The sequence below is a fragment of the Pithys albifrons genome, chromosome 16 (assembly GCF_047495875.1).
Source record: "Pithys albifrons albifrons isolate INPA30051 chromosome 16, PitAlb_v1, whole genome shotgun sequence".
Classification (NCBI taxonomy): Eukaryota; Metazoa; Chordata; class Aves; order Passeriformes; family Thamnophilidae; genus Pithys; species Pithys albifrons.
Genome location: NC_092473.1, coordinates 13,707,234 through 13,732,359, shown reverse-complemented (window position 1 = coordinate 13,732,359; position 25,126 = coordinate 13,707,234). Strand labels below are relative to the sequence as shown.

The window sequence follows — 25,126 nt, the reverse complement described above, 5'->3', positions numbered from 1 at the left end:
GGGTCCTTCCATCCCGCGGGGCCCGGCAGTGCCGGGAGGGAGTCCCTCCATTCCCTCAGGGCCCCCCAGTGCCTCCATTCCCTCAGGGCTCGGCAGTGCCGGGGGGGCCCTCCGTCCCCGCGGGGCCCGGCCGTGCCGCGCTCCCACCGGCGGGGGTGCTGGGCGACAAAGAGGGTCCCCGGGGCCTCGTCGCCCCTCGGCCGGGGCCTGCCCGGTGTGTTCCCCCAGCCCCTCAGGGAGGGACGCGGGTCCGTTCCGTCCGTTCCCCTCCTCCGGCTCCCCTTCAGCGCCGGTCCCCGTGTCCGTCGGTCCGGCCCTGTTCCCCCTCCACTTCCCTTTGGGCCTCCCCGCTTTCCCTCAGGATCGCGGACACTCCGTCCCCTCGGGGTCGGGTCCCTGCTCCTCATTGCCCTGTGCCCCCTCACCCCGAGGGATCCCCCGGCCGGGTGTCTGTGCTCGGGATAAACCGGGTCTGGGGGCGAGGAGGATAAAAGATTGTAGTTCTGTCCTGACCCCCCTTCGGGACATTTCGGGTGTGTGCGGTGGGAGCTGCTGCGGGAACAAACCCCAGCACGGCTGTCCCGGGGCCGAGGGGGCTGCGAGGGGACACTCCTCTCCCTCTCTGCTGATCTGAGAGAGCAAAGCCTGCAAGTTTGAGCGTGCTCTGCCTTTATGTAATCACAGAATCAGACTATTCTGAGTTGAAGGGACCCACAAGGTAATGGTCGTGTCCAGTGACTTTCGCTGCCTCTGGAGCTCACCCTGTTCCCCCAGACAGCTGGAGGGGATCCCACCAAAGGCTGCTGAGGCTGCAGAGCTGTGTGTGGTGAGCTGTGGTGTGTGTGAGAGGAGAAGGGTGAGCTCCAGTGTGTGTGTGTGTGTGTGAGAAGGGTGAGCTCCAGTGTGTGTGTGTGTGTGTGAGAGGAGAAGGGTGAGCCCCAGTGTGTGTGTGAGAGGAGAAGGGTGAGCTCCAGTGTGTGTGTGTGTGAGAGGAGAAGGGTGAGCTCCGGTGTGTGTGTGTGTGTGAGAAGGGTGAGCTCCAGTGTGTGTGTGTGTGAAGAGGAGGGTGAGCTCCAGTGTGTGTGTGTGTGTGAGAGGAGAAGGGTGAGCTCCAGTGTGTGTGTGTGTGTGAGAAGGGTGAGCTCCAGTGTGTGTGTGTGTGAAGAGGAGGGTGAGCTCCAGTGTGTGTGTGTGTGTGAGAGGAGAAGGGTGAGCTCCAGTGTGTGTGTGTGTGAGAGAGAGGAGAAGGGTGAGCTCCAGTGTGTGTGTGTGTGTGAGAGAGAGAAGGGTGAGCTCCAGTGTGTGTGTGTGTGAGAGGAGAAGGGTGAGCTCCAGTGTGTGTGTGTGTGAGAGAGGAGAAGGGTGAGCTCCAGTGTGTGTGTGTGTGTGAGAGGAGAAGGGTGAGCTCCAGTGTGTGTGTGTGTGTGTGAGAGGAGAAGGGTGAGCCCCAGTGTGTGTGTGAGAGGAGAAGGGTGAGCTCCAGTGTGTGTGTGTGTGAGAGGAGAAGGGTGAGCTCCGGTGTGTGTGTGTGTGTGAGAAGGGTGAGCTCCAGTGTGTGTGTGTGTGAAGAGGAGGGTGAGCTCCAGTGTGTGTGTGTGTGTGAGAGGAGAAGGGTGAGCTCCAGTGTGTGTGTGTGTGTGAGAAGGGTGAGCTCCAGTGTGTGTGTGTGTGAAGAGGAGGGTGAGCTCCAGTGTGTGTGTGTGTGTGAGAGGAGAAGGGTGAGCTCCAGTGTGTGTGTGTGTGAGAGGAGAAGGGTGAGCTCCAGTGTGTGTGTGTGTGTGTGTGAGAGGAGAAGGGTGAGCTCCAGTGTGTGTGTGTGTGTGTGTGAGAGGAGAAGGGTGAGCTCCAGTGTGTGTGTGTGTGAGAGGAGAAGGGTGAGCTCCAGTGTGTGTGTGTGTGAGAGGAGAAGGGTGAGCTCCAGTGTGTGTGTGTGTGTGTGTGAGAGGAGAAGGGTGAGCTCCAGTGTGTGTGTGTGTGTGTGTGAGAGGAGAAGGGTGAGCTCCAGTGTGTGTGTGTGTGTGTGAGAGAGAAGGGTGAGCTCCAGTGTGTGTGTGTGTGTGAGAGAGAAGGGTGAGCTCCAGTGTGTGTGTGTGTGTGAGAGAGGAGAAGGGTGAGCTCCAGTGTGTGTGTGTGTGTGTGTGTGTGAGAGGAGAAGGGTGAGCTCCAGTGTGTGTGTGTGTGTGTGTGAGAGGAGAAGGGTGAGCTCCAGTGTGTGTGTGTGTGTGTGAGAGAGGAGAAGGGTGAGCTCCAGTGTGTGTGTGTGTGTGAGAGAGAAGGGTGAGCTCCAGTGTGTGTGTGTGTGTGTGTGAGAGAGGAGAAGGGTGAGCTCCAGTGTGTGTGTGTGTGTGTGTGAGAGAGGAGAAGGGTGAGCTCCAGTGTGTGTGTGTGTGTGTGTGTGAGAGGAGAAGGGTGAGCTCCAGTGTGTGTGTGTGTGTGTGTGTGAGAGGAGAAGGGTGAGCTCCAGTGTGTGTGTGTGTGAGAGGAGAAGGGTGAGTTCCAGTGTGTGTGTGTGTGAGAGGAGAAGGGTGAGTTCCAGTGTGTGTGTGTGTGAGAGGAGAAGGGTGAGCTCCAGAGTGTGTGTGTGTGAGAGGAGAAGGGTGAGCTCCAGTGTGTGTGTGTGTGTGTGTGTGAAGAGGAGGGTGAGCTCCAGTGTGTGTGTCCGAGAGGAGAAGGGTGAGCTCCAGTGTGTGTGTGTGTGTGTGTGTGTGAGAGGAGAAGGGTGAGCTCCAGTGTGTGTGTGTGTGTGAGAGGAGAAGGGTGAGCTCCAGTGTGTGTGTGTGTGTGAGAGGAGAAGGGTGAGCTCCAGTGTGTGTGTGTGTGTGAGAGGAGAAGGGTGAGCTTCAGAGTGTGTGTGTGTGAGAGGAGAAGGGTGAGCTCCAGTGTGTGTGTGTGTGAGAGGAGAAGGGTGAGCTCCCGCGGGCAGCCCCTCGGGGTGGGCACAAAGGGGGTTGGCTCACAGGGTTGCCATCCCCCCGTGGGGATCCAGTGGGTTTGCAGCTGTGCTGGCTGGAACCCCACCTGGATAATGGGTGTTTGCACCTGTGAGTCCAGCCCAGGAGGGTTTTATTTTCATCTCACCTGTACTTTATGACCTGGAGTGTTGTCTTGGAAGTTTTCTGCAGATCACAGACTATTCTGAGTTGGAAGGGACCCACAAGGATCATCGAGTCCAACTCTTAAGTCAGTGGCCCACACAGGGGATTGAACCCATGACCTTGGCATTATTACAACCAAGTTTTAACTAACTGAGCTGATCTCAGGGTTAAACTGAGAATCCTCCAAACTGAGAATCCTCCAATGCCTTACCTTAGAGTCTTACTGAAACATGCCTAGGATGGTATTTTTCACAAGTGAATTTAGTTGCTGATGTTTCAGTTCAAGCAAGGATCATTTTCTTACGTGGTGTTATGGTTTGGTGACTGCTCTGAGACTTTTGATACTTTGAAAGAGAAAGATGTTGCTGCTGTTGTGCACTTTTATTTTCATTTTCCAGGTGTGATGCTGAGGGAGTTAAGCTCCTTGTTCATGTGCTTTTCACAGCTTTCCTTCTCGTGCTTCTCTCCCATCTCCCTGCCTGCCCAGTGGAACAGCAGCTCCTGCTTTGCTTTGGCAGCAGTTCTGGAGGATCCTTCACTGCCTTGGGGTCTGAGGGGCACAGTCAGTTCTGGTGCTCAGACCTACCAGCAGATCCCAGTTTCTCTGTTCTGCCTCTCTGGTGGTTGGTTCTTTCTTGCAGTTTCTGCTCTCTCACCTGATGCACTTGGGAGCTGTGACAGGTTTCCAGCTGTAGCAGTGGAGGACAAGCAGTTGTCCTCTGTTGGGCATTGAGCCTGCCTTTGCATTCTGAGTTAAAGTGGCCTTTCCTGCTTCCAACAAGGATGACAGGAGGGTTTTTCCTCCAGCAACCTATTTGGAAGGCAGGGGGGAATGTTTGAGACCTCTCATTCTGCAGACCCCAATCTTGAGCAGGTTCTGGTACACGGTGAGCAGGTACAAGGCCATAGGAATGTGCAGCTCAAACCACGTGGTGAAACCCATCTCTTTTAGGACAGCTTTTAATCCCAGAACTGTGGGATTTACAGCTTTAATAAGAGCTTTTCATTTCTAGGATGAATGCTGTGCAAAAATTCCACTGCCTTACATCAGGCCTTCTGCAATTGTAAACATGTTAATGGATTTCATGTGCTGGGTGTCTGCTGGTGTGACTCGATGTTAATAAACAATCATCTTGACAGGAGTTTGTGCCTGGAATACCAAGACTGGGGAAAGGCCTCAGACGCATTTCCTGAAGATCTGCAGACATTCAGCCTGCTTGGTAGTGCTGCATTTTGGGAACAGGCCTTCTTCCATCTCCTTTTCTTCCTTCCTAGGATGTTTTCCTGCTGGCCTGGCTGCAGCTGGGCAGTCAGGGCACAAACAGCAGCTCTGGAGGAGCAGCTGGGGCAGGTGTTAGTGGTGATGAGGTACATTCTGGGTTCCAGCAGGTGCTGGCAGCCTGTCCCAGGGCTGGAGTTGGAGGAGCTGCCTCGGGAGTCCAGATGCCTGGGTAGAGCAGTGCTTTGTCTGCCTGGGAATGCAGTGGGCGTTCCTGCTGCGATCCCTGGCAGCAGGACTTGTGCTTTGAAATTGGACACAAATCCCCAAAAAGTCCTGTGGCAAAAATAGGTGGAGCGAGCAGGCAATTCCAGCAGCTCGTGGCACAGCTGGAGAGGGACAGGAAGCACATCCCAGGGCCAGGAGCTGATTAACAACTGGGAGCAGCACAAACCCAAGTGCGAGGGACATGGAGCCCTCCGGGTGTTGTTGGGTGCCTGCTGGAAGAAGGTCCCATTCATTCATTTGGAATGGGTGTCTTACTTTTATTTATATCTTTTTATTGTGAGTGGTTTACTGTGTCACAGTGCTGGGTGTTGGGCCTGCATTCTTTTTGGGACAGTCAGAACTGCACCACTAATTCTTCTCCTTGGAATTTTGGGGTTTTTTTCCGACAGAATTTGGTCTCGAGAGATTTTCAGGCTCCATTTAAATCATTGAATTCAGACATCATTGTAACTACTTAAAGGCAAGGCAGTAATAGGCTCAGAATTCTGTGTGCACTGAGATAATGGTGTTTTATTGCTGTTGGTGGATGGGTGGGCTTTTGGAGCTGCTCCCTGTAACTGGGTTACTCAGTAGGATCTATCCTGATGGAATAGGTGCCTTGGTAAATGCAGTGAGCAGTGGAAGGTGTGAAACAATCTGCCTCAGCAGCAGCACAGGAGATAATGTTATTTGTGGGAGTTCCTGTGGTTGAAATGGGGCTGAATAATGAGCTGATTGACAGTGGTCTGCAATACTTTTGTTTTTAAGCAGGTTACTGGAACAGGGAAATATGGGAAATCGGGCAGGAGTAGGCAGAGAAAACAGGAAAAAGAGGGGAAAAAGCCACCAGGATCAGTTATCCTTGCCAAAGCACTGAGACGTGAGATAATAAGGAATGTTTCACTGAGCTGGGATAGTCTCGTTCTCAGCAGCTTCGTGTCACTTTCACAGAATTTCAAGTCTGTTTTGGAATATCTTGGGAGTGATGTTTTTCCTCTGGGTCAGTGCTTGAGAGCTTGCAGTGGTTTTAAATTTGTAACAGTCCTTGTGAAAGCTTAATTCCTGAGGACAGGAAATGATATTCCTTCTGAATGACACCTCTCTCCTAATTACCAGCCCTGCTGTGGTTCCCTCCCTGTGTTCATGAGGGGAACTGTCAGTGCCTGATTAAGTGGAAAAAGCATTGGGCTTTGGGGAAGGATTTCAGTGCAGGGCAGCTGCTGCCCTGAGCCCTGGTGCCACTTCCCAGTGTTCCTAACCCAGGTCATGGGGAATTTAAATTAGGCTTGGCTTTGGAGAGCCCCACTCCTGTGCTGGTGCTGCCTGGCTGCTCCCAGGGTGAGTTTTGGAGCCTGTGGTTGTCACTCGTAAGGAGAAGCAAAGTTGTTGAGCTGAAATAAAACTGGGAGTGTCTGTGGGTGTCAGGGTGACCTGAAATGTTTCCAGTTTTGGCCTCTGTGGTGTTGCTCACCCTCGATCTGCTCTCCCTGTAAGGAGGCCAAGCTACTGTTTGCATTATTCAGAGGAACATTTGGATGGGATCTGTGGAGGCATCACGTGATCCTGCTCTGCAGTGCAAGGTGATCAGAATTTGCACTGGCTGGAATCTTCGTATGGGGAATATAAGGATGGAAAGCAGCCTCTATAATGTGTTCTGTCTGCAGCACTCCTTGCATGAGGCTCCTGTGCTGCTTTATCCAGACTGACACGTTCCCAAGCTGTGGGCTCTGCTCCTGCTGTTCCTTGGAGGAAGGAAGGCAGAGATTGGCTTGTTGCAGTCTTTGCAAAACCAGAGTTAGGAATTAGATTTACACCTCTGCTTCCAAATCCCATCCCAAAGACATGATGCATTTTTATATTTGGTGGAGGGGGGAGGGAAACCTCTCCTTGATGGTTCTTGTAGATGATTTTTGCTTGAAGGCCAGTCATGGCAGAAGTGACCCAGGTGCCCCTGGCAAGCACAGGCTGCTGTTGGGCTGCAGAGGGAAGGGCAGCAGTGCTGGCAGCTGCCTGCAGCACAGCCAGGGTGCTGCTGAGGGCTTCCTTCCTCTCCCTGCTCCGCTGTCATCAGCTGTAATGCAATTTGAGGGAGATGACAGCAGCAGCAGCATAAAGGGAAGGCAGGAAAAGCAGCTTCTTCTCCCTTTCAGGAGAGCAGCAGCTCAGGGCGTTTCATACCTCCCCTGCTGCTGGGATTTCCAGCTACAGATGAGCAAGACCCATGAGCAGCAACTTGGCTATTGTCAATAGTTCACGTCCTCTCTGTATGTTGTTAGACCAGAATCCTGTAGTGGAGCAGGATTCATTGTGTATCTGCTGGGAGGTGCCCTTGGATCCGCCAGGGCTGGCACAGCCCAGCCTGCAGTGGCTGGAACACACACCTCTCCTTGGACACATTGCCTGGAGAGCACTCCAGCTGAATGGGCTCCTGTTTGTTCAGCAGTTTGTGGCTGTTTTTACTGGCTCTCTGTCCCAGGTGGTTAAATAATCTGTGTGGTATTGCAACACCCAGGAAGAGAATTTCTGTTCTGCTGTGGGAAGGCTCAACCCAGTGTTGGGCACTCGAGTGTGATGACTGAGGGTGGGCAAAGGATTGGCTGCCTGCAGACTGTGTGTCCTTGGTGAATGTCCTGACTGCAGCCTGGGGAACCTCTTGGCTGTGGCCTGAGGTGGGTTTTGTGGTCCTGTGCATGCAAAACACTTGTCTTGTGATGACGTTGGTGGGTACCTTGCAGCCTTGTGGACCTGGAGAGTTAATGTGCAGTTCTTCTTTGCTAGCTGATAATTCACTCCTCTGTGAACTTTACTAGTCTCAGAAGAGACTCAGGCTGGATGTGGAGCATCTCTAAATCTGGCCACAATCTAATTTCACTGTTTTCAGTTCTGATACAGTGATACCTACCTCCAATGCAACCTCTCTGCTTTTCTGCTATTTTAGCACACTCTGCCTAAATCCCAGAGTGGCACTGCCACGTGATGTGAATGAAGTCAGGCTGGACAACTGTCCTGAGCCTGGAAGGCTGCCCTGGGTTGTCACTGCTCAGAGCTTGCTGGGCTGGAATTGGCCACAAGGTTACACGTGCCTGCAAACAAAACTAAACCCAGTTTTACAAAAGCTGTTGCTGCCCAGCTTGAAAATCTTTTGGCAACTGGTTGTCTGTGGTGCTGGAGCAGTGGGGACATAGTTGCAGTTCTCCTGTGGCAGTGCTGCTTGTGCTGCAGTTTTGGGGGCAATAGGCAGCTTGTTTTGTGCCCTTTCCCACAGAAATTGGTGCAGAGCATGGCCCAGTTGCTCAGGTGTTGTACCTGCCTTAGGAGCTTTCTGTTGGTGTCCCACTCTCAGTACATTAGGCCGTTTAACACTCATTTCACTGTGCAGTGAACTTGGCCTGTTTGCCCAGTGTGGCTCTAAATTGGCTCTTGTACATATTTAAACCTTTCGATTGATTGTGTAAAAGCCTTTCAAAGGCAGTGCCTGACCCAGGACCAGGACACGTGTGGTTTGTGTTAGTCAGGTATTGGCTGTGGCTGTGTAGGGTCAGCTGAGGCTGCATTTCAAGATCTTTCCCCTTCTGGCAATTTATTTTACTCTCTTAATTCTGTTCTTCCACCTCCACTGTGGTGAATATGGGAGGAGAGAAGGTGTCTGACCTGAATCCTACAAAAACGTTTTCCAGGACATTTCCTTTCAAAGCTGTAAGAAATGCTGGAGGAACTGTGTGAGAGGAGGCAACAAGCTGTGGGAATGTGACCATCTTAAGCAGGTAATGCAGTGAAACCCTTCTGAATATGAAGCCACAGCTTGTGGCCACTGACCTTTGGAATTAAGGCAAGTGCAGATGCTTAATGTGGCTCTAAAAAAGGGCAGGGCTGTAATAACCAGAATGTGTGACCTGTGAAGTCATTCCTTTTGGAAGTCCCACTCTCTGGGATGTTTGACACCTGGAATGGTTGGTGGCAGGCTTTTAAAAAAGTCAATACTTCTGAAAGCCCCGTGCAGGTTGACTCAGACACCTTCCTTTCAGCTCAGGTGGGCTGCTGCAGTCAGTTGGGTTTTTTCCCTCCTGTGCCACCTCAAGGTCAAGTTTCAGCTTTTTTGTTGTCACAGCTTTGTGAACAGGGTGAGGTGTGCTGTGCTTGAAAGCAAAGTTTCTTGTGATAGGTTCAGGTCACACTTAAAACAAAATACAGAAATATCCCCTTTCTTTCCACATTTGTTCCTGGTGGTTCATTATGCCTTTTTTTTTTTCTGAAGCACAACTTCCCAAGTGCAGTTTAGATGGTTTTCAGAGCTGCTCTACTGGGCAACCTCTCAGCATCCTGGATGCCATCACAGCTTATCAATCCTTTGTGATTTTAAAGTCCTCTGGCTGGTCCTGTAACTAAACCTGACTGTGCTTTTCCAGCTTTGGTCTGGTTAGTCCCTTTCCCCAGCAGTTTGTGTTTGTGCAGCCTGGCTCTCCCTGCTCCCACTGCCCCTGCAAACAGGGCTGCTGGTTGCTCCTCTGTGTGAATGTCAATGCCACAGCCTGTCCCAGCAGCCTTAAATCCCTCATTTCTCTTTCCTCTCCAGTGAAAAACAGGCTAAGATGGTACCCTGAAGGCTCCTGAGGACGTGCATCCAACTCGTTAAATAACTACTTTAAAGGTTGTACTTGGATTTCTTTGTTCTGTTAAGCCTTTTTAAGTGAAATTCAGGATTCCTTGAAGAAAAGAGGAGGAAAAACTACTGAGGGTTTGGAGAGGAAATGCTTTGGAGAGAATCCTTTCTCCTGGAGAGCTCTGTGAAGTACAAGTACCAGCAGAGCACTCTGGTGTGTACCCTGGGGCACACAGGGCATTGCTCCTGTTCTTTTCCATGTGGATTTATGGGGAAGAGGAGGCAGCTGCAGTTAATGTAGAGCTGTGACAGGGATGTGCAGCACCTGGAGGTACCTGCAGTCTGGCTCTTCAAACCCACTGCTGTCTGAATCACAGAGGAGCCTCTGCCCCTCCCCTGAAAGGACTTGTGAATTCAGGGAAAGGAAACTGCAAGTAAAACTTGCTCTGGAAATGCCAAAGCTGCAAGTCACATGGGCTCTTACATTCACCCCCACCCTAATAGCACAGAATCAGGATAAATCAGTTCTTTAAAAGGATAGTTTGGGAGATAAGCTGTGAGCTCAGCAAGGCTGGGTTTGTCTGTATGTGCTGAGCTGCTGGTGCCTGAATGGTTGCTTGAACATGAAATGCCAAGCTGGCACCTGTGTTTGTGATGTGGGAGGGAGGTTTTGGATTTAGGGGATTATACTGGATGATCTTGCACATGCCAGAAGTCTGAGGCAGGCAGAGTACTGCCCTTTGCAGGAACTGCAGGGATGCCTCTGCCCCTCTCAAAGCCTTGAATTTCCACTTTGCACTTGAAATGAGCTGCTCCAGGCGATGGCATTAACTCTCCTTTTCAACCAGACTTGGTAAATTTAACTGTTTTTTCAGGACTTTATTTGGTAGGGGAGGCAAATGACTGATCCAGAGCTCCCCACCTCTTGTGCAGAGTGTTTGTTTCTTGTATCAACAGGAGGAGTCTCATGCTGGTCAGGGAGATGGGGTGACACTGAGCCCTTTTCTTTGGCAGGAGAACTGATGGGGGCTGTGGGAAGTCACTGAAGGGTCCAGCTGCTGACCTTGATGCCAGTCACCAGGGAACAGCTCAAAGGAATCCCAGACTCTCATTTGAGTTGCCCAGTTGTGCAAAATGAATGCAGCTGTTTCAAAACGGTTTTACATTTTGGAGAGAAGCTCACAGAGCAGAGGCTTTTCTAGGAAAATGCAAACATTTCACAGGTTTGGGAAGGAAGATGGTGTCAATGTGTGTGGCCAGCTGTTGGGTGAATTAGATAAAACTGGGCAGATTGTTTTCTTCTTGTGCTTTGTGGTTTAGATGCAATAAAAATGGTGATTGGTACTTAAAAAGTGATATGTGACCTTAATGGAACGATGAACTGCAGATAAGGTTGATGAGAAGTCTTATGATGTACAGACAGCCAAGATGCTTCCTGTAAGTCCTGAGTGGGCTTACAGAATGAGGGAAAATCTAGTTGGTGATTTGAAGCCAAATAATCCCTAAATATCTGCTCTCTTGATTGCTCCTGACTAAGCAATTTTCATTAGCCTGGAGCAGTGACACGTAGATGTGGCTCATCCCCTGCTAATCCACAGCCTCTCTTCCTGGAGTGTCTCCTGGTGTGATCTGAGTATCTGCCGTGACCAGTGGTGAGCCTGGGTGGAAAGGGCATCATTTCCTTCCTGGCTAAGAAAGAGTGAGGAATAGGGAACTTCTGGGAGGTAACTTGAAGCTGTGATTGCTTCCAGACAAGCTTGAAGGCTTCATCCCTCTTGTCCACCTTTGTAATGTCCATCCCTGGAGCACTTCAGGGCTGCTGGAACACTTTCCATCTGTGTGTGTTGACCAGCTGGTCTCTAATGGGAGGTGGACATTCAGATTGGATTTATTTGCTATAAAATGCTTCTTGTGTTACGCTGTCTTATGTTTTGGTGTGATGGAGCCAGTTCTGTGGCTTTCTGCAGCAGAACTGTAACCTGGCTTGTTTTACTTGCTCCACCTTCTGTTCCTTGATTTTTCTCAGATCCCAGGATTCCTGTCATCTCCTTCTCAGAGAGTGTGTGTGTTTAAAATCATTTGGTAAACCAAGCCAGCTGCTAATGTGGGAAACACTTTGGGAGTGTTTTATAACTCACCAGCCAGTTCTGTTATTAAATGATCTTCTGGCATGTTTTTTCCCCTTATCACAAGCTACAAGTCCAAAAATTGCTGATGGAGCTGCAAGGATGGAGTTGCCATAATCCTACCCCTGATCTGTGCTCCTCAGAGGAGCTTTTGGGCAACATCTGCAGCAGGTTGTGCTCCTGTAAACCAGGTGATCTTGCCTGTGAGCCAGGGCCCACACACTCTTGCTTTCAGAGCTGGGATTTTGGGCTGGGACCAGTGACTTTCCCACTTTTCCTGAGCTCAGAACTAAGCCAAGCTGCTGGCAGGAGCCCTGGTGCAGCCCCACGTTACCCCCTGCTCTGTCCCTCTGGGAATGCAGTGCCGTGGCAGTCGCTGCCTTGTGCACAGCAAATGGGGCTTGTTTGTGCCCAGCAGTTCTTGTTGGGCTTGTGATCAGGGGATTTCTCATTTTTGCTTGGGATGATGCCACTTAACACGATCATCCACTGTTAAACTCTGCCTGCTTTTGCTCAGTGACTCTTAACAAGGAGCAGCCCCCAGCAAATCGTGAACCCTTTGAAACGTTTCAGTGAAATGCTTGACAGTCAGCCTGGTTTATTTCTACTTCTTTTTTTTTAAATTTTTTTTAAGGACTGAATTTTTAGCTTTTCATTTTGCTGGTTGTCACAAGCCCTGCATTATTTAAGTAGCTTCTCTTTGTTTTAGCAGCTTGAAACAAGCCAGAAATTCACCTTGCTCGCAGGCTACCAGCAGACACGTTTGCTGCCCGCAGGCAGAAAGTGGGAGTTGATGCTCTTCTGTCAATGTAGGTGAGCAGCAGTGGTGTTGCTGTGTGGGGGAGAGGATAAAACACACACTGATTTGATGTTGCTGACATCTCTTTCAAGCTGCTCTTTTTTTTACCTTCCCCCTGTTCGTTTGGGATCTCAGTTCTTACCTCCCCTGCAGTGCTTTCTGTCTAGTCCTGTTGCCTTGAGCTGGAGCCAGGAAAGAGCACTTTGAGTCTGGTCCCATCTTGGGTATGTGGGAGTTCAACATTTCAAATGCTGTAAGTAGGGGGGAAAATACTTTGCACTGTGTGAGGAGGGGGGTCTCCCCTTGGCTGCCACTTTAAATCCCAGCACCATCTGAAGATGCTCATCACAGCACAAATGTGAGGTGGAGGGAGCAGATTTGAGTTCTGCTCCACTTACTGCAGCCCAGAAACTCCTTCATATACCAGGAGATTAAATATATGCACAGCACTGATGGTGCCTATTTTTAGGTTAGGCTAAAAATATGTAATGTGGTGTTTGAAAGGATTTTGGCTGGGGTTTGGAAATCCTTGTGTAAGCATTCTGTGTGCTCCTGAGACCTGCCTCACCTCACAGCAGCTGATCCCTTAAGTCACAGTAGTGGTTGGGACCAGTGGCTTTGTGGATTAGATTTTTGCATGTTTGAGGAGCTTGTCTGAGAAGTACTTGTGACTTCAGCTGTCAGACTGAGCTCTGCTCAGTTCAGAGAGCTTTTATATCCAAGTCCCTGATGGTCTCTGGTTTTCCCAGTGCATATTCTGTTAAAGGGTCCTTCTCTCAAATTGCTGTAGGAAAAACCATAATGGGGAGGGTTTTATTGTCTATGCAGGGAAACAACTTGGATGTGCAGCAACAGAGGGTGATGGGCACAGCCCCGAGGCTGCCAGAGCTCCAGGAGAGTTTGGACAACAGGACAGGGACAGGTTGGGATTGTTGGGGTGTCCTGGGCAGGGTCAGGAGTTGGGCTCTGATCCTTGTGGGTCCCTTCCAACTCAGAATATTCTGTGATTCCGAGTAATGAATATGTGGAGTAATGTGAAAAATGGAGGTGAAATTGAGTGGAACTGTGGTGGTCTTTGCTGTGCTGTCAGTCTTAGAAGTTGTGATGAGATTTTTTTATGTCACCTGGACATAATCCCGCTTGATGTGCTGTAGTGCAGGTGGGAGCCTTTTAAGAAAAAAAAAAGACAACTAAAAAGCTTTCAAAGTGTTTATCTGTCTGCTGCCAGGTCCTTTGTTTTAAAAACAGTTCCAGTTTCCTGTCCTTGACTGTATTGCAAAAAAGCTGATGGGCATGTTAGAGCTTGCTTATAGGTAGCCTTATTCTTTACCTATAAATAGGCACTGAAATCACTGAGGTAGCATGGAATAGCTTCTTTCCATCTGTCTTCCTTGCTTTTTTATTGTTGTTTATGTAGGGCAAGACCCCAGGGTGGCTTTGATCTTGTTACTTCCCATTCTTGGCGGCCTGGTGCTATAAACATGAATAAACTTCTTATTCGTGCCACTAGATGGAACTGGCCCATGCTTATAGATATTTGTTTAAACTCCAGCTCTGTACTGAGTATTGACAAAATGAATTGCTAGCTCTCAGTGGAAGTTTGGCTTTTACCCTCAAAGCAGGGCTTTATTAAGCTCCTTGGGTTTTTATTCAGTCTATTTTGAAGTAAAAAGAATTGCCAGTTCTTTCCAGGCTTGGCTCTTTCTTTGTTGCTTTGACTGTGCATTACAGTTAATGGTATTTATTATAGTCCTGCTTTTAAACCACGATGTATCTGTTGGTGTTGTTTGCATGTTTTTGACCTGGACAGAGGGATAGACAATTGTTTTATCCCAAATTTAATTTCAGATTATTTCCTGTACCCCTTTCTCAGTGCTGAAGGTTGAAGTGTGCAAGTTCCTCTCTACAGCAACCAGAGTAGCCTGTAGAAAATACAACCTTAATGTGGCTCATGGCTTATCCATCATTCCTGGGTGTGAACAGCTGGGGTTTAGCCATCACTGGACAAAGCACCATTTGAGAGAGAATGTTTTTTGGTGTCTGTGCTGAGCATTTGCAGTGCCACTCCAGCCTGTACGTGCTCCCCCAGCCCTGCTAATGCACTCCCTGAGGGGAGAAACATCCCACCCCTTCGCTGTGCTTGGAGCAGATCTGAGCAGACACCTGTCCAGCCTCTGTCTGCACTGCCTGATGCTGTGAGAGCTGATCTGTGGCTCTCACAAACGCCCTTGTTGCTCCCCAGCCAGTCTCTGAGTGATGCTTTGCAGTGTTTGCTCGGTGACCTTGGCTGTGCCGGTCCCATCCGCCCTTCCCGTTCGCCGTATTTGAAATGGCAAGAAGCGCATTGGGTTTGTTTGCTGAGCAACTCAGAGGGCTGAGGATGGAAGAACGCTGCACAGGACTAGGTGGGAGCTATTCCTGAGCACCAGGGAAAACATAAGTGTAATAATGTGGATGTGAACTTTTAGAAAGGCCAAGGTTTTCACCAAGTGCACTGGGAGTGACCCAGCTCTCGAGCTGCCGCTCCAGCACCTGCCTGCAGTGATGAGCACAGTGCTGTTGTGCCAGTCTGGCAAATAAAAGAAGATTTATTTCTCCTTATAAGGCAGAAGCTGAAGTACCTCATGGAAATGCTCCCAAAATCTTGCTTTTCAGGTGTTTTCAAAGCACCACCATACCCATGGTGCTCTCGGAGCTGCCTGCTGGGAACAGGGTGTGCTGCTGAGATCTCAAATACAGGGAGTTGCATATTTGTGATAATGCTGGTTAGAAGAGGCCTCTGCAGTTCCCTCACTCAATGTCCTGCTTAAATTTGGGCCATCACCAGTGCAGGGACCAGCTGAATTTGGCTGTTTGTTTGTAGCCAAGCCTTGAAACCTTTATGCTGGAGGTTCCCTCTGGGTAAGGCTGATTTGGGCACTGAGCTGTGCTGCTGGGCTTTGTTAAGCAATGGATTATATATTTTTATTATTGTATCCTATACATCTGAACTGATTTCTTCATTTTGCTGCCCTAGCTGCAAATCCTGTTCCCTGCAGAGGAAGTTCAGTAGAATTACTGAGGAGGAATTTATAGTGCTCTTGTGTACTAGCAAACAGGATTTTATAGCAGACCCATCATTTTCTTCCAACTTACGCATCAGTAAATATTTAATAGTACAGATTCCTCTGTGCTGCAATATGGAGATGAATACTTTTCAATAAAAAGACCTTCTTTCTCCTTTCAGTGATGAAATTGTGCTTGGGGGCTGCGTGTTCAGCCTCTCCATGATAGCAGGGACTGAGAGCTATAAGCTGACAGAGCATAAACTGGAAACCTCCTGTTCAGGTTGCAGTGATTCCTCTGCCCCCCAGTCCTGTTTGGGAGCCTCTGGTTCATTGTGCCTCGCTGAGAAACAGGTTGGGGCAGCAAAGTTTAGTCCCAAAAGCTCAGTCCTGTGAAGGACCCTGATTCCTGTCACGTTCTGTGTTTTGGTTTGTGAGCGGATGGTGTATCCTGGAATTTGTACCAAACACTCGCTGTAAATCAGGGAAATCTCTTCTTTGAAACAGCAGATGGTGGCAGGAAAGTGTGCTCTGTAATGTGACTTGTTCCCATGCTGGTTCACAGTTGTGGGCACAAATCATGCACTTACCCCTGCCCTGCTGGGGCACAGCTTCCTTCTGACGTGCCATGACGTGGATGCTGTGGGAGGGAGCTCGAGCCATCCCTGGTCCCTCTGACGTGGTGCCCTGGCCAGGTGGCGCTCAGGGGATTCAGGCTGGGGGGGGGGGGGGTCTGTTCCAACAGTGGGGCTCCTCCATGGCTCAGCAATTCAGCAGCTGGGCCAGCAGGTCTGAACTCCCACGTTGGCTCTTCCCCTTGGTGCTGTGTGTGGTGTGACTTCATGGCATGGAGTGAGACAGGGATGGTTGTAATGACATCGATGGGATGTCTGAGATGCAGGTTTATGTGGAGCTGCCCTGTAACAGCTCAGGCAAGGGCCTTTTGTCCCTCTCACCAGATGATGGTGGAAGGAACACTGCCATGTGGTTTGGTGCAGCAGGTTTGGACTTAGTGGACACAGGAAAAGATCCACATGTGGGGAGGGGTTGAGTCCTGCCTGGATACAGTTGCATCTCTCCTCACTTTGTGATTGCATAGCTGTAGGAATCTTCATGTTGTCTTCAGAGAAACTTCTTGGGCCTGATTGCACTCCTCAGTCAACTGTCTTAACTGTTGGCACAGAAGGTAGACATGTCTGATGTTAGATACTGAGAAGGGGGTACAGGAAAATATCCTCATGGAGAGACTGAGCTGGGAGAGCCAGGAGAATCCATGAAATTTTTTAGCAGCCTGGTCTTGAGGAAGTGTGCTTAGTGTGCAGCTGAGGTTGCCTTACTCTCTCCTGGTTTTATTTTGCCTTCTAGTTCCTCATATGAGCCTGACTGCCATGCCTGGGCATTGACACTTGAGGGTACAGCTGTTTAAAATGGCAGAGAGAGGTGGAAATGAAGAAGTGATTAACTTGAACAGCTTCCGCAGCCACAGAGGGAAAGGTGAGTACTGAGCTGTGCCTGTTTCCAAAACTCCCCTGTAAAACTCTGCTTACAAGCATCAGGATTCACAGACACTAAACTCAGGAGTGCTGTTGGTGGAGCTGCTGGTGGTCTGTTCTGTCCTGGCACACACTCCTCTGTTACGCTGACTCAGCCACCTCCAGAAAATTCTTTCATGTTATGCAGGCACGCAAAATATTTGGCTCTTGTCTTTCTCATGTTATACTGCCTTAAGGGAGGTTGCTGACTTCTTGGGAACACTGTGTAGAAGTGTTTCAGCAGCTCCAAGGAGGATCCATCCTCCTGAGGTCTCCATAGGAGAGAGGCTCGCCCTGAATGCGTGCCCTCCTAGGGTTGTGTGTGTTGGCACCCATTCCTCCAAGGGTGGAATTCAAAATGATGCTTTATCTGTATGCCTGAAAGGTGATAAATGAATACTCATGCGCTAAAAAATAGGCCAAAATTTAGGAGAAGCTTAGTGGTATATTCTCTCTGTGGTAGAGAAACCCTGTTTCTCCCTTGAATGTCTGTCCTCTGTTCAGTAGCAAACTATTGACAAATCTTGAGGGACAAGGTTGTCATCTAATGGCAGGATATGTTCTGCACCTACAGCCAGTCCCTATCTCAGCCCTGCTTAAGATACTCCTGCGAAGTCTCACTCTTCCAGAAGAGGCCAAATTGCACAGAGAACCTTCTCTCTCTGCTGGAATGCACTGCATGTTAACAAAAGAAAATGTAGTGTCCCTGAGATACTGAAAGTTCAGGATTTCTCTGCAAAAATATGGCTTGTTCAGAACAATTTCTGCAGCAGCTTGACTTATGCTGAAGGCTGGGATGGAAGACTCTCTGTGTGAGTGTCAGTGAGTGTTCCTGCAGGTGCTGCTGTGGTGAGCTGTGGCTGTGCAGGTGTTTTGCTCAGGGGCTCCAAGAGTAACTTGCAGAGGAGTCGGTGACCTTTGAGTGCCTCTTTCCCTTTGCTACAGTGCAAACATGAAAATTGCTTTTTCAGGTGTTTTGGCACTGTATGTGCCCTGTGATTGCAGTTTTACCTTGAGCAAACAGCTCACCTTTGCTTTGCTTGCTGTGCCACAGACTGGATAAACCGCAGGGACGAAGGGCTTATCACCATATCCGACTCCTCGGATGAGGAATTACCCTTGTTGCTGGAAATGCCAGAAAAGCAGCAGCCTGAGGAGGAGGATGATGATGACGTGGTCATCTTGGCAGAGGTAATTTTTCATTCTTGTAGTTGCTCTGCTTTATTCATGGCCTGTATAGCTAAGTCTTGTGCAAATATCTAATGCATTCGAGTTCTGTCTGGTTACAGCAGCCTACGAGGAATGTCTGAAATAATTGAAATGATGGCATTTTACTGGCTTTATTTAATCATATTTTGGGCACAGGAGGGGAGAACTAGACTGCTAAACTACCTTGTAGTTAAAGTTCTACTTAACAAAGGTTGTAACTCCCATGAAGTTGTCTATCTGAATCCAGAAAGGTGGAATTCTGTGCAAGAGGACTTGATCTTCAGTAGTGTTTAAAACCATGCCTTGTTTGATTTATATACATACCTTGTATACTTAATATTCCTCTATGCCATTTGCATTCATGTTGGGCTGTTGCACTCACTTAGATTTTTGCAGCATTTCACATCTACATTATATGAAGAATATATTCCACTTTTCTGTTAAATTAACCAGAAGCATTGAGAAAATGGGTTGCAAAGCTGACCTTTCTGTTTCTTAGTTGAAAACAGTAGCAGAGAACACTCAGGCTCTGTTGGCATCCAGCAGTCTGTCTGCCAGAGGCAAGAACAAGGCCAGAGATTAATGTTTTGAGGTTTGGTTCCTGCCTGTTTAAATAAATTGGTGAAAACACAAATATGTCATCAGTTAGTTCCTTGTTCCCAGACTATTTTACTGGGAGGGAAGTGGGTATTAAGGTGAGCTTAGGAAGTTATTCCACTCTGAAAGTCCTGTGCATCCCCAGTTCAGCCACATGTTCTTTGAGCACCTGGGGACAGGTTGAGGATGGAGTTCAGGGAAACAAGATATGGGGGTTGCAGTTTTGTGCTTTATTTAAACTTCTTGCTAAACAGACTGTATATCTGCTTCCCATCAGAAGTTTGATTAGATGCAAAAGTATCTGGAACAAGGATTCTGAGGTGCAGACAGGAATTCCTACTTGCTCTTGTCTGTGTTCTTTTCAGACCCAAAAACATCAGCAGCCTCTGCGCCCCAATGTCATCAGACCTGCTGCTCCATGGCAGGGTGCAAACACTGTGGGAGAAGGAGGATCCAAAGGTGCTGGGGAGCCCTCGAGGAGCACAGATGGGCAGGAAGGGCAGGATTCAGCCCTGCTGTGCCAGGGAAATGGGTACAATCACGTGGTGGAGAGCAGTGCTGGACCAAGCAGGGCTGAGACTGTGAACCTTGTCCTGCAGCAGCCTGGACCCTCTGAGCTCAATGGCCCCAGCTTTGAACTTCCAGGTAACCAGGAGCCAGGTCCGAGTTTGTTGCCACCAACAAAGACAAGTCCACAGCCTGTTGGTAACACAGAAACTGTCAGTCTGGAGAATGCAGATCTTCCACCACAACAGGAGGAAAAGATGGAAGCCCAGGGATGGCAAAGAGAAAACTTGGAGCCAGAGCAAAACCTCGAAGGAACAGCTGCTGCAGCCCCCGTGGAGCAGAAGAACAGCCAGCTGGGACACCGGTGCTTCCCGCCGGCAGAGGACGAGCCGCGCACCGTCGCAAAGGGTTGTGCTCCTCAGCAAGGACAGCCAGAGGCAGACCCAGGACCTTTGAGGGCATATGGAGAGAAGGCTCCTGGCCCAGCCTTCCCCCGGCCAGAGCCACAGCAGGATGGGATTCCAGGCCCTGCTTCCCCCCAGCCGGCACATCCGCCCGAGGAGACGGGTCAGCAGGCGGGGAGGGACAACGAGCAGCCGGGCCCGGCCTTCCCCGCACAGGGCTCGCAGGAACTGGGCTCCAGCAACGTGCCAGAGCAGGGGGCTGCGGGGCAGGAGCAGGACCTCACTGCACTGCTCATCAGGGAGACGGTGAGTGTTCCTGGGGCGCTCTGCCCCCTCTGTGTGTGGTGCTTTCAGACGGGTTTTGCAAGGTGTGTGGGGTTTCACGTACTCAGAGCACAGCCCTGGTGACTTCAGCTGCAGGTCCTCCTGGCTTTGGCTGACTCTCAGCTGTGCACCAGGTGAGGAGCACTTGGAAAACTGTCATTTGAGGTGCAATAATATGGGTTTGTTCCCTTGAAAGGGATCTGATAGTTTGGTTTTGATTGGCTGATTCTTAACCCAGCTCTGTAGAGCTGTTTTAGGAATGGATGTAAAGCTACATGAGAAAAGCTGAGACCTCAAACACTGGCAGAAGGTTAGAGAGTGGGGTAGAGAAGGCTTGGGACATGTAGGTGAGAGCCATGGCTGCTTTCAGCTGCCTCTCCTGCAGTAGTTTGGTCTGTGGCCAACAGGTAATGGCTGCCCTTCCAGTGTGGATTTCCAAGCAGTAGCACTGAGGGATAACTGGATAAGCAGCATGAAGGTTTATGTATGTTTTAACTCCACATGCTCCTTGCTGACTCTGTGTGTGAGGCTCAGCATGGAGGGCGCTGAACCACCAGGAAGGTCCCTCCTTATTTGATATATTCAGCAGCTTGGGTAACATGGTGTAAATTTGAAATATAAAGCAAAATAAAAATGTGGTGATTCAAGTGTCTGATGTTTGCACACTCCTCCCCTTGATTGCTAGGGAGGAGGGATCCCTCTTGATGCCTTATTGAGTATTGTTTTGCAAACAAGCATATTCTACTGCATTTTTATCTTATACCACCCCCAGCTCCTCCAGGTCTTTCCTCCACTTCCTACTTGGGAAAACTGGAGGTTGAGGAAGATGCCTTTTTAAGTAGCAATCCAACAAAATTCAGTTCTTTCCAAGTAAGACCTCGTTGATCAGTGACTTTCTTTGAGATGGGTAAGAAGCTACTCTTGCATTGCCAGGTTTGCTTGACAACCCTGGCCAGTCCAGTCTTGTAAAGCAAAATACCACGTGGTGCAGTTGTTTGCAATACCTGTACAGAAACACAAGAGAGGGCAGCAAAGGGTGTTCTCTGTTACGTGACAAACGCTGGGAGAGCCTTCCCAGAAATGCCAGTAAAAGTTTGTTGTGTGTTCTGGTCTCATTGCTGGTGTGTCTGGGTGCTTTGGGAGGGTATTTGTGTTGTTGGGTTTTTCCCTTTTGCTTTGGAATGTCGTATTTCAGCACACAACCAGGAACTCCTTGCAGTCTGGCTGAAGGTAAATACTAGCTTTCCTTGTATTGTACATCATCCCTGTGTGCCTCCCCCGTTTCCACTGAGCCTGAATCCCTCATTAGGGCAGCTGCTTGTGGCCTTTCACATCACTACCCACACTCTTCTTTGAGAAAGAGCTGTTAGCAACCATCCTGTGGAGCAAAGGAAAGCCAGCAGCTTGCAGTAGCCAGGCTGGATGGATACCAATGGTCTCCTGACCATTTTGTCCCCAGCCTCAGGAGTGTGCCAGATAATGACCTATAAATCCCTCTCTTTGGTGCTGTTGCTACGTGTGCTGCTCAGCTCCTCTAATACCTACGTAACCTTTAGCTTTTCCTGCTGTAGGAAGCAAGATTCCCAGATGTGAAGACAGAGTATATTGAAGAATTAATCATCATCAAGAACTGCTATGACTTAAATGTGTAAGTATAGAGCCAAACACCATGGTGTGTCCTACAACTGAAGCACATTTCCATGTCCCCACCAGCCAGTGATGCTGTTCTAGAGCACATCCAGTCTGGGCCTCAGCATTGCCTTGATACTGCTGAAGAGCAGAGTATTTTTGGGTTTTACTTCTAGGAGAGCTATTCTTAAATCCTCTATAATTCTGATGTTGTGCTGTAGCTTGTATGCTGGGTTGTTGTGTTTTGCATTGGAGAAAATGTTTCCCTGCCTCTTCATTTCACTGGTTTTTGGGTTTTTCCAGGTAAAGCTGATTCTGGCTTGTACTTCATTATTTTGTATCATGATGTTGGTTTTTATCTCCTTTAGTTGCTTAAGCAGCAGTGGTGAGTTCTCTCACATCACTTGTTACAGATAAAATAGAGCAAACACATTTAAGGCTGGTAGAACTGGTTCTCGAGATCTGTTGAGGGACTAATCTTGGTCAAACTGAGCAGAAATATGAGCTAAGAAGTGAAGTAAAAGGAGTGGAGGGAAAATTAGCATGGGGACTGTTGCTTCCCAAATTGTGTTAACAGCTCAGGAATATGTTTTCATCATGCTGGAGATCTCTGGGAGTCGTGTTAGAGTCAAAAGTGTAAAAAAAAGTGATTAACCTTATTGCTGAGTTGCCTCAGCTCCTGCCCCTGTGGGTACAGCCTGCAGAGCCAAGGGTTGCGTGTGTTGGCACCAGCAGCACTGAGGAGAGACTGGTTTGAAGTAAATCACTTGTGACTGGTGTCTGATGCTTGGTGGCCTCTCTTTCTCTCTCTGCAACTGTCACTGCTATCCCCAACACGTTATACAGGAATGAAGAATAGGTGTTGGTTGCCAGAGTATTCCCTTGTATAAATGCAATGCCCTTCACAGCTAACTAGGGCACTAATTAAGCAGCATTTAAGTGCGTGAGGCTTAGAATTAGTTATTGGGCCATAAATAAGTTAACTGGCAAGGAACTAAGGATGATCCCATCTATTGGGCATAGATTTCCCATTCTGCTGCTTTGCCTGTGTTGTGAAGTCGTGTCTCCAAAGTAGGGCTTCGTTAGGAAGTCATCAGACTGTAACTTCTTTCTTGTCTTTCCAAAGTGCTGTCCCTGCAGTGATGGAGCAGCTTTTGGATGCTGGCACCACAAACTGGGTTCACCTTGGGCTGGATGGTTGTGGTGGGGGTGTAGAAGACCATTCCTTGGGGTGATTGGTCCATTGAAGTTGGGCATCTGGCTGCAGGACCCTCCCAGGCTGTGTGAAAAACTCATTTTTGTGTCCTGCGGGGATTTAGCGAAGCCTGATGGAATTAAATCCCTCTATGGGCTTCTATCTGGCTTAATGTGTTCCTTCCCTTTTTGCTCCCGAATCGGTTCTCTCCCATTGTGTTCCACAGACCCAGTGAGATGAAAAGGTGCTTCCAGGCTCCCCTGTGGGCAGCTACAGTGTCTGCTCAGCGGCGCGTCACCCACTTACTGCATGATAAAGATTTCTTCTCCATATTTTTATTCCTTTAACCAAACTATCTTTTGAGTTGTCACTGCGGCTTTTGTTTGAGAACAAACGGGTCAGAGCACTGGTCAGCCTCGCTGGCACGGTCTCTTTTGATCTCCATGGTGTGTCAAGCTGAATCAGGCTTGGAATATAATAAATAAGGGTGGCTGGGCTGGGGCAGGGATGAGGCTTTTAACCAGCTCTGTGTCCTGTGGTGCAGATATTAATGAACAGTGCCGGGAGTGTGTGTGGTTGTGCGCCGGGACCCACTTAACTAATTGTCAGACACTGAAGGTTAACATCCCCGAAAACCCTGAGCATTGAATTGGCAACATGCAGGACAGTTCAAATGCATCCTGACCGTCTGAGCTGCGGTTTGAGCTCCTTGAAGTTTCTGTTGTTGGATTAAAACAGTTATCTTTTACCAATGGAAGCTATTAAATGCCCGGTGCCGGAGATATTTTGTTGTTTTCCCCGAAATGATCTTCTTAAACCCCAAGTGATGTGAAAGATAAGATGTGGGAGCTGCTCTTAGCAGGGTATCATCTATTCAGCTTTTGTGTGCAGGAGCATTCACACTCGGTCAAAAGCTTCTGGCTCAATATGTCAATACCCGATTAAGCAAAAAGAAATGCCCCTGCTTTGAATGTGAAAGCAGAGCTAAAGTAATCGTGCCTTGATAGTGGGTTATTGCTTCCAGCCAGTTCAGATTTCTTAATTAGGACCTGATTTCTGACATCAGGAATGTAAATTAGCTGCAATTATGTCTTTGCTGCAGCCTAGCACCTTCTCTTTCCAGTAGTTTTACAAATGTTAATTGCTTGTCCTGGCTGCATTCAGAAGGATCTTATTCTACAGCTGGGGAAACTGAGGAACAGTTTCTGTTCCTTGACCGAGGCAGCACAGCTGGTTGGGGAGGCTGAGCACAGGCTGTGAGAGGTGATGCAGCCTGGCAGCCTGCAAGGGCTGGGCTTTCACAAGGGCTGCTGGGCTGCTCGTGGTCTCCAGCAATCAGGTATTTGGAAACTGCTTACTGAGTCTTTTCTGAGCTAAAATACTCAGTTAAACGACATTTACATGACAGTTATAAGTGTTTGTGATGGGACATCGGGCATGCTGCATTTACAGGCTGTTATGCAATTTTGTCAGCAATTTTAGTGATTATTTTCCAAGTGCTGTTCTCACCAGACCAGTTTCTACTGGAATTTGGGCAATGCTGGTGTAATTTCAAGCTTTATTACAGTGAAACCTGTATTCAGAGTATGTGTTGCATGTATACGTAGTTTAAACATGCCTTTGTCTCTGCTTTAATCGCAGAACCACAGAATGGTTTGGGTTGAAAAGGACCTTAAAATTCACCTGGTTCCAACCCCCTGCCATGGGGTGGGACGCCTTCCATAGACCAAGTTACTCTGGTTGCTTTAATGTGAAGGTAGATTGAGAATGGAGGTTTTAACTCAGATTTAAATCTGTAATATTCTCTTGAAGACTTCCACCTCTCATGGGTTTTGTACGGATTTTTATGCTGTTTTTCCCATAGATGATTAGTAGCTCACCCATACAAGCTTCACATATGTAAATTTAATTGTTGAAAGACAAATCTATTTGCTTTTCCTTCTGCAGTCCCACAGCTGATCATTTTTCACTCAGTCATTTTCTCGCAGTTTGCTCCAGTCTAGGACCTCCCTTGGTCCTTACAGGGCAGGCTGTGACTTGCCTGTGTGGCCTCATAATTATAGAATACTAAAAACTGGGTAAGTGAGAAATGAACCTGAGCTCCCCAGCTCTGAAGTAACTATATTTATCTTTTCAGACTTTGCAACTTTCTTCTGGAAAACCCAGATTACCCAAAGAAGGAAGGCAGAGTGGTTTTGAATCCCAGCAGCAGCCTGCTTGCCAGCCAGGACGAGACAAAGGCAAGTGAGAGCATCCTCATCTCCATCGTGCCTCTGGGCCAGTCTGTTCAGCCTGAGTGGACCTTGGGATGTCTGCTTTGATTAGTGTGTGTTTGCAGAGTGGTTGACTGAGCTGTGCTTTCACAGGAGGCCTCTGGGCATGTTTAGGACGGTGTTAAATAGCAATAGTTAGTTGGCTTGCAAGATGATTTCCAAGACTTTGCTGTTTGCTTTGCCTTCAGCGATCCCCTCTGCCCTGCCTGTCACTGCCCCATCCGAAGTGTTCATTTTGATAACTGAGACAAGAATTCCACAGTCCTTGTCACATGAAGTAGCCTCGGCCCTCAGGTCTCTCTTGAG

At 48.8% G+C, this 25,126-nt stretch overlaps 1 protein-coding gene across 2 annotated transcripts in view; it reads left to right on the top strand.

Annotated features, from left to right (window-relative positions):
• Positions 1–25,126, top strand: part of RNF216 (ring finger protein 216) — an 81,129-nt gene that overhangs the window by 256 nt on the left and 55,747 nt on the right. The window contains exons 1-6 of one of the 2 annotated variants that reach the window (XM_071571231.1): positions 12,092–12,120; positions 16,516–16,644; positions 17,737–17,873; positions 18,854–19,705; positions 21,295–21,371; positions 24,685–24,787. In XM_071571231.1, the coding sequence (XP_071427332.1) occupies positions 16,578–16,644; positions 17,737–17,873; positions 18,854–19,705; positions 21,295–21,371; positions 24,685–24,787 (1,236 nt within the window). In that variant the 5' untranslated portion in view covers positions 12,092–12,120; positions 16,516–16,577. Of the gene's footprint in view, positions 1–12,091; positions 12,121–16,515; positions 16,645–17,736; positions 17,874–18,853; positions 19,706–21,294; positions 21,372–24,684; positions 24,788–25,126 lie in introns of those variants that run through there. The other variant, XM_071571230.1, reaches the window with a different exon arrangement.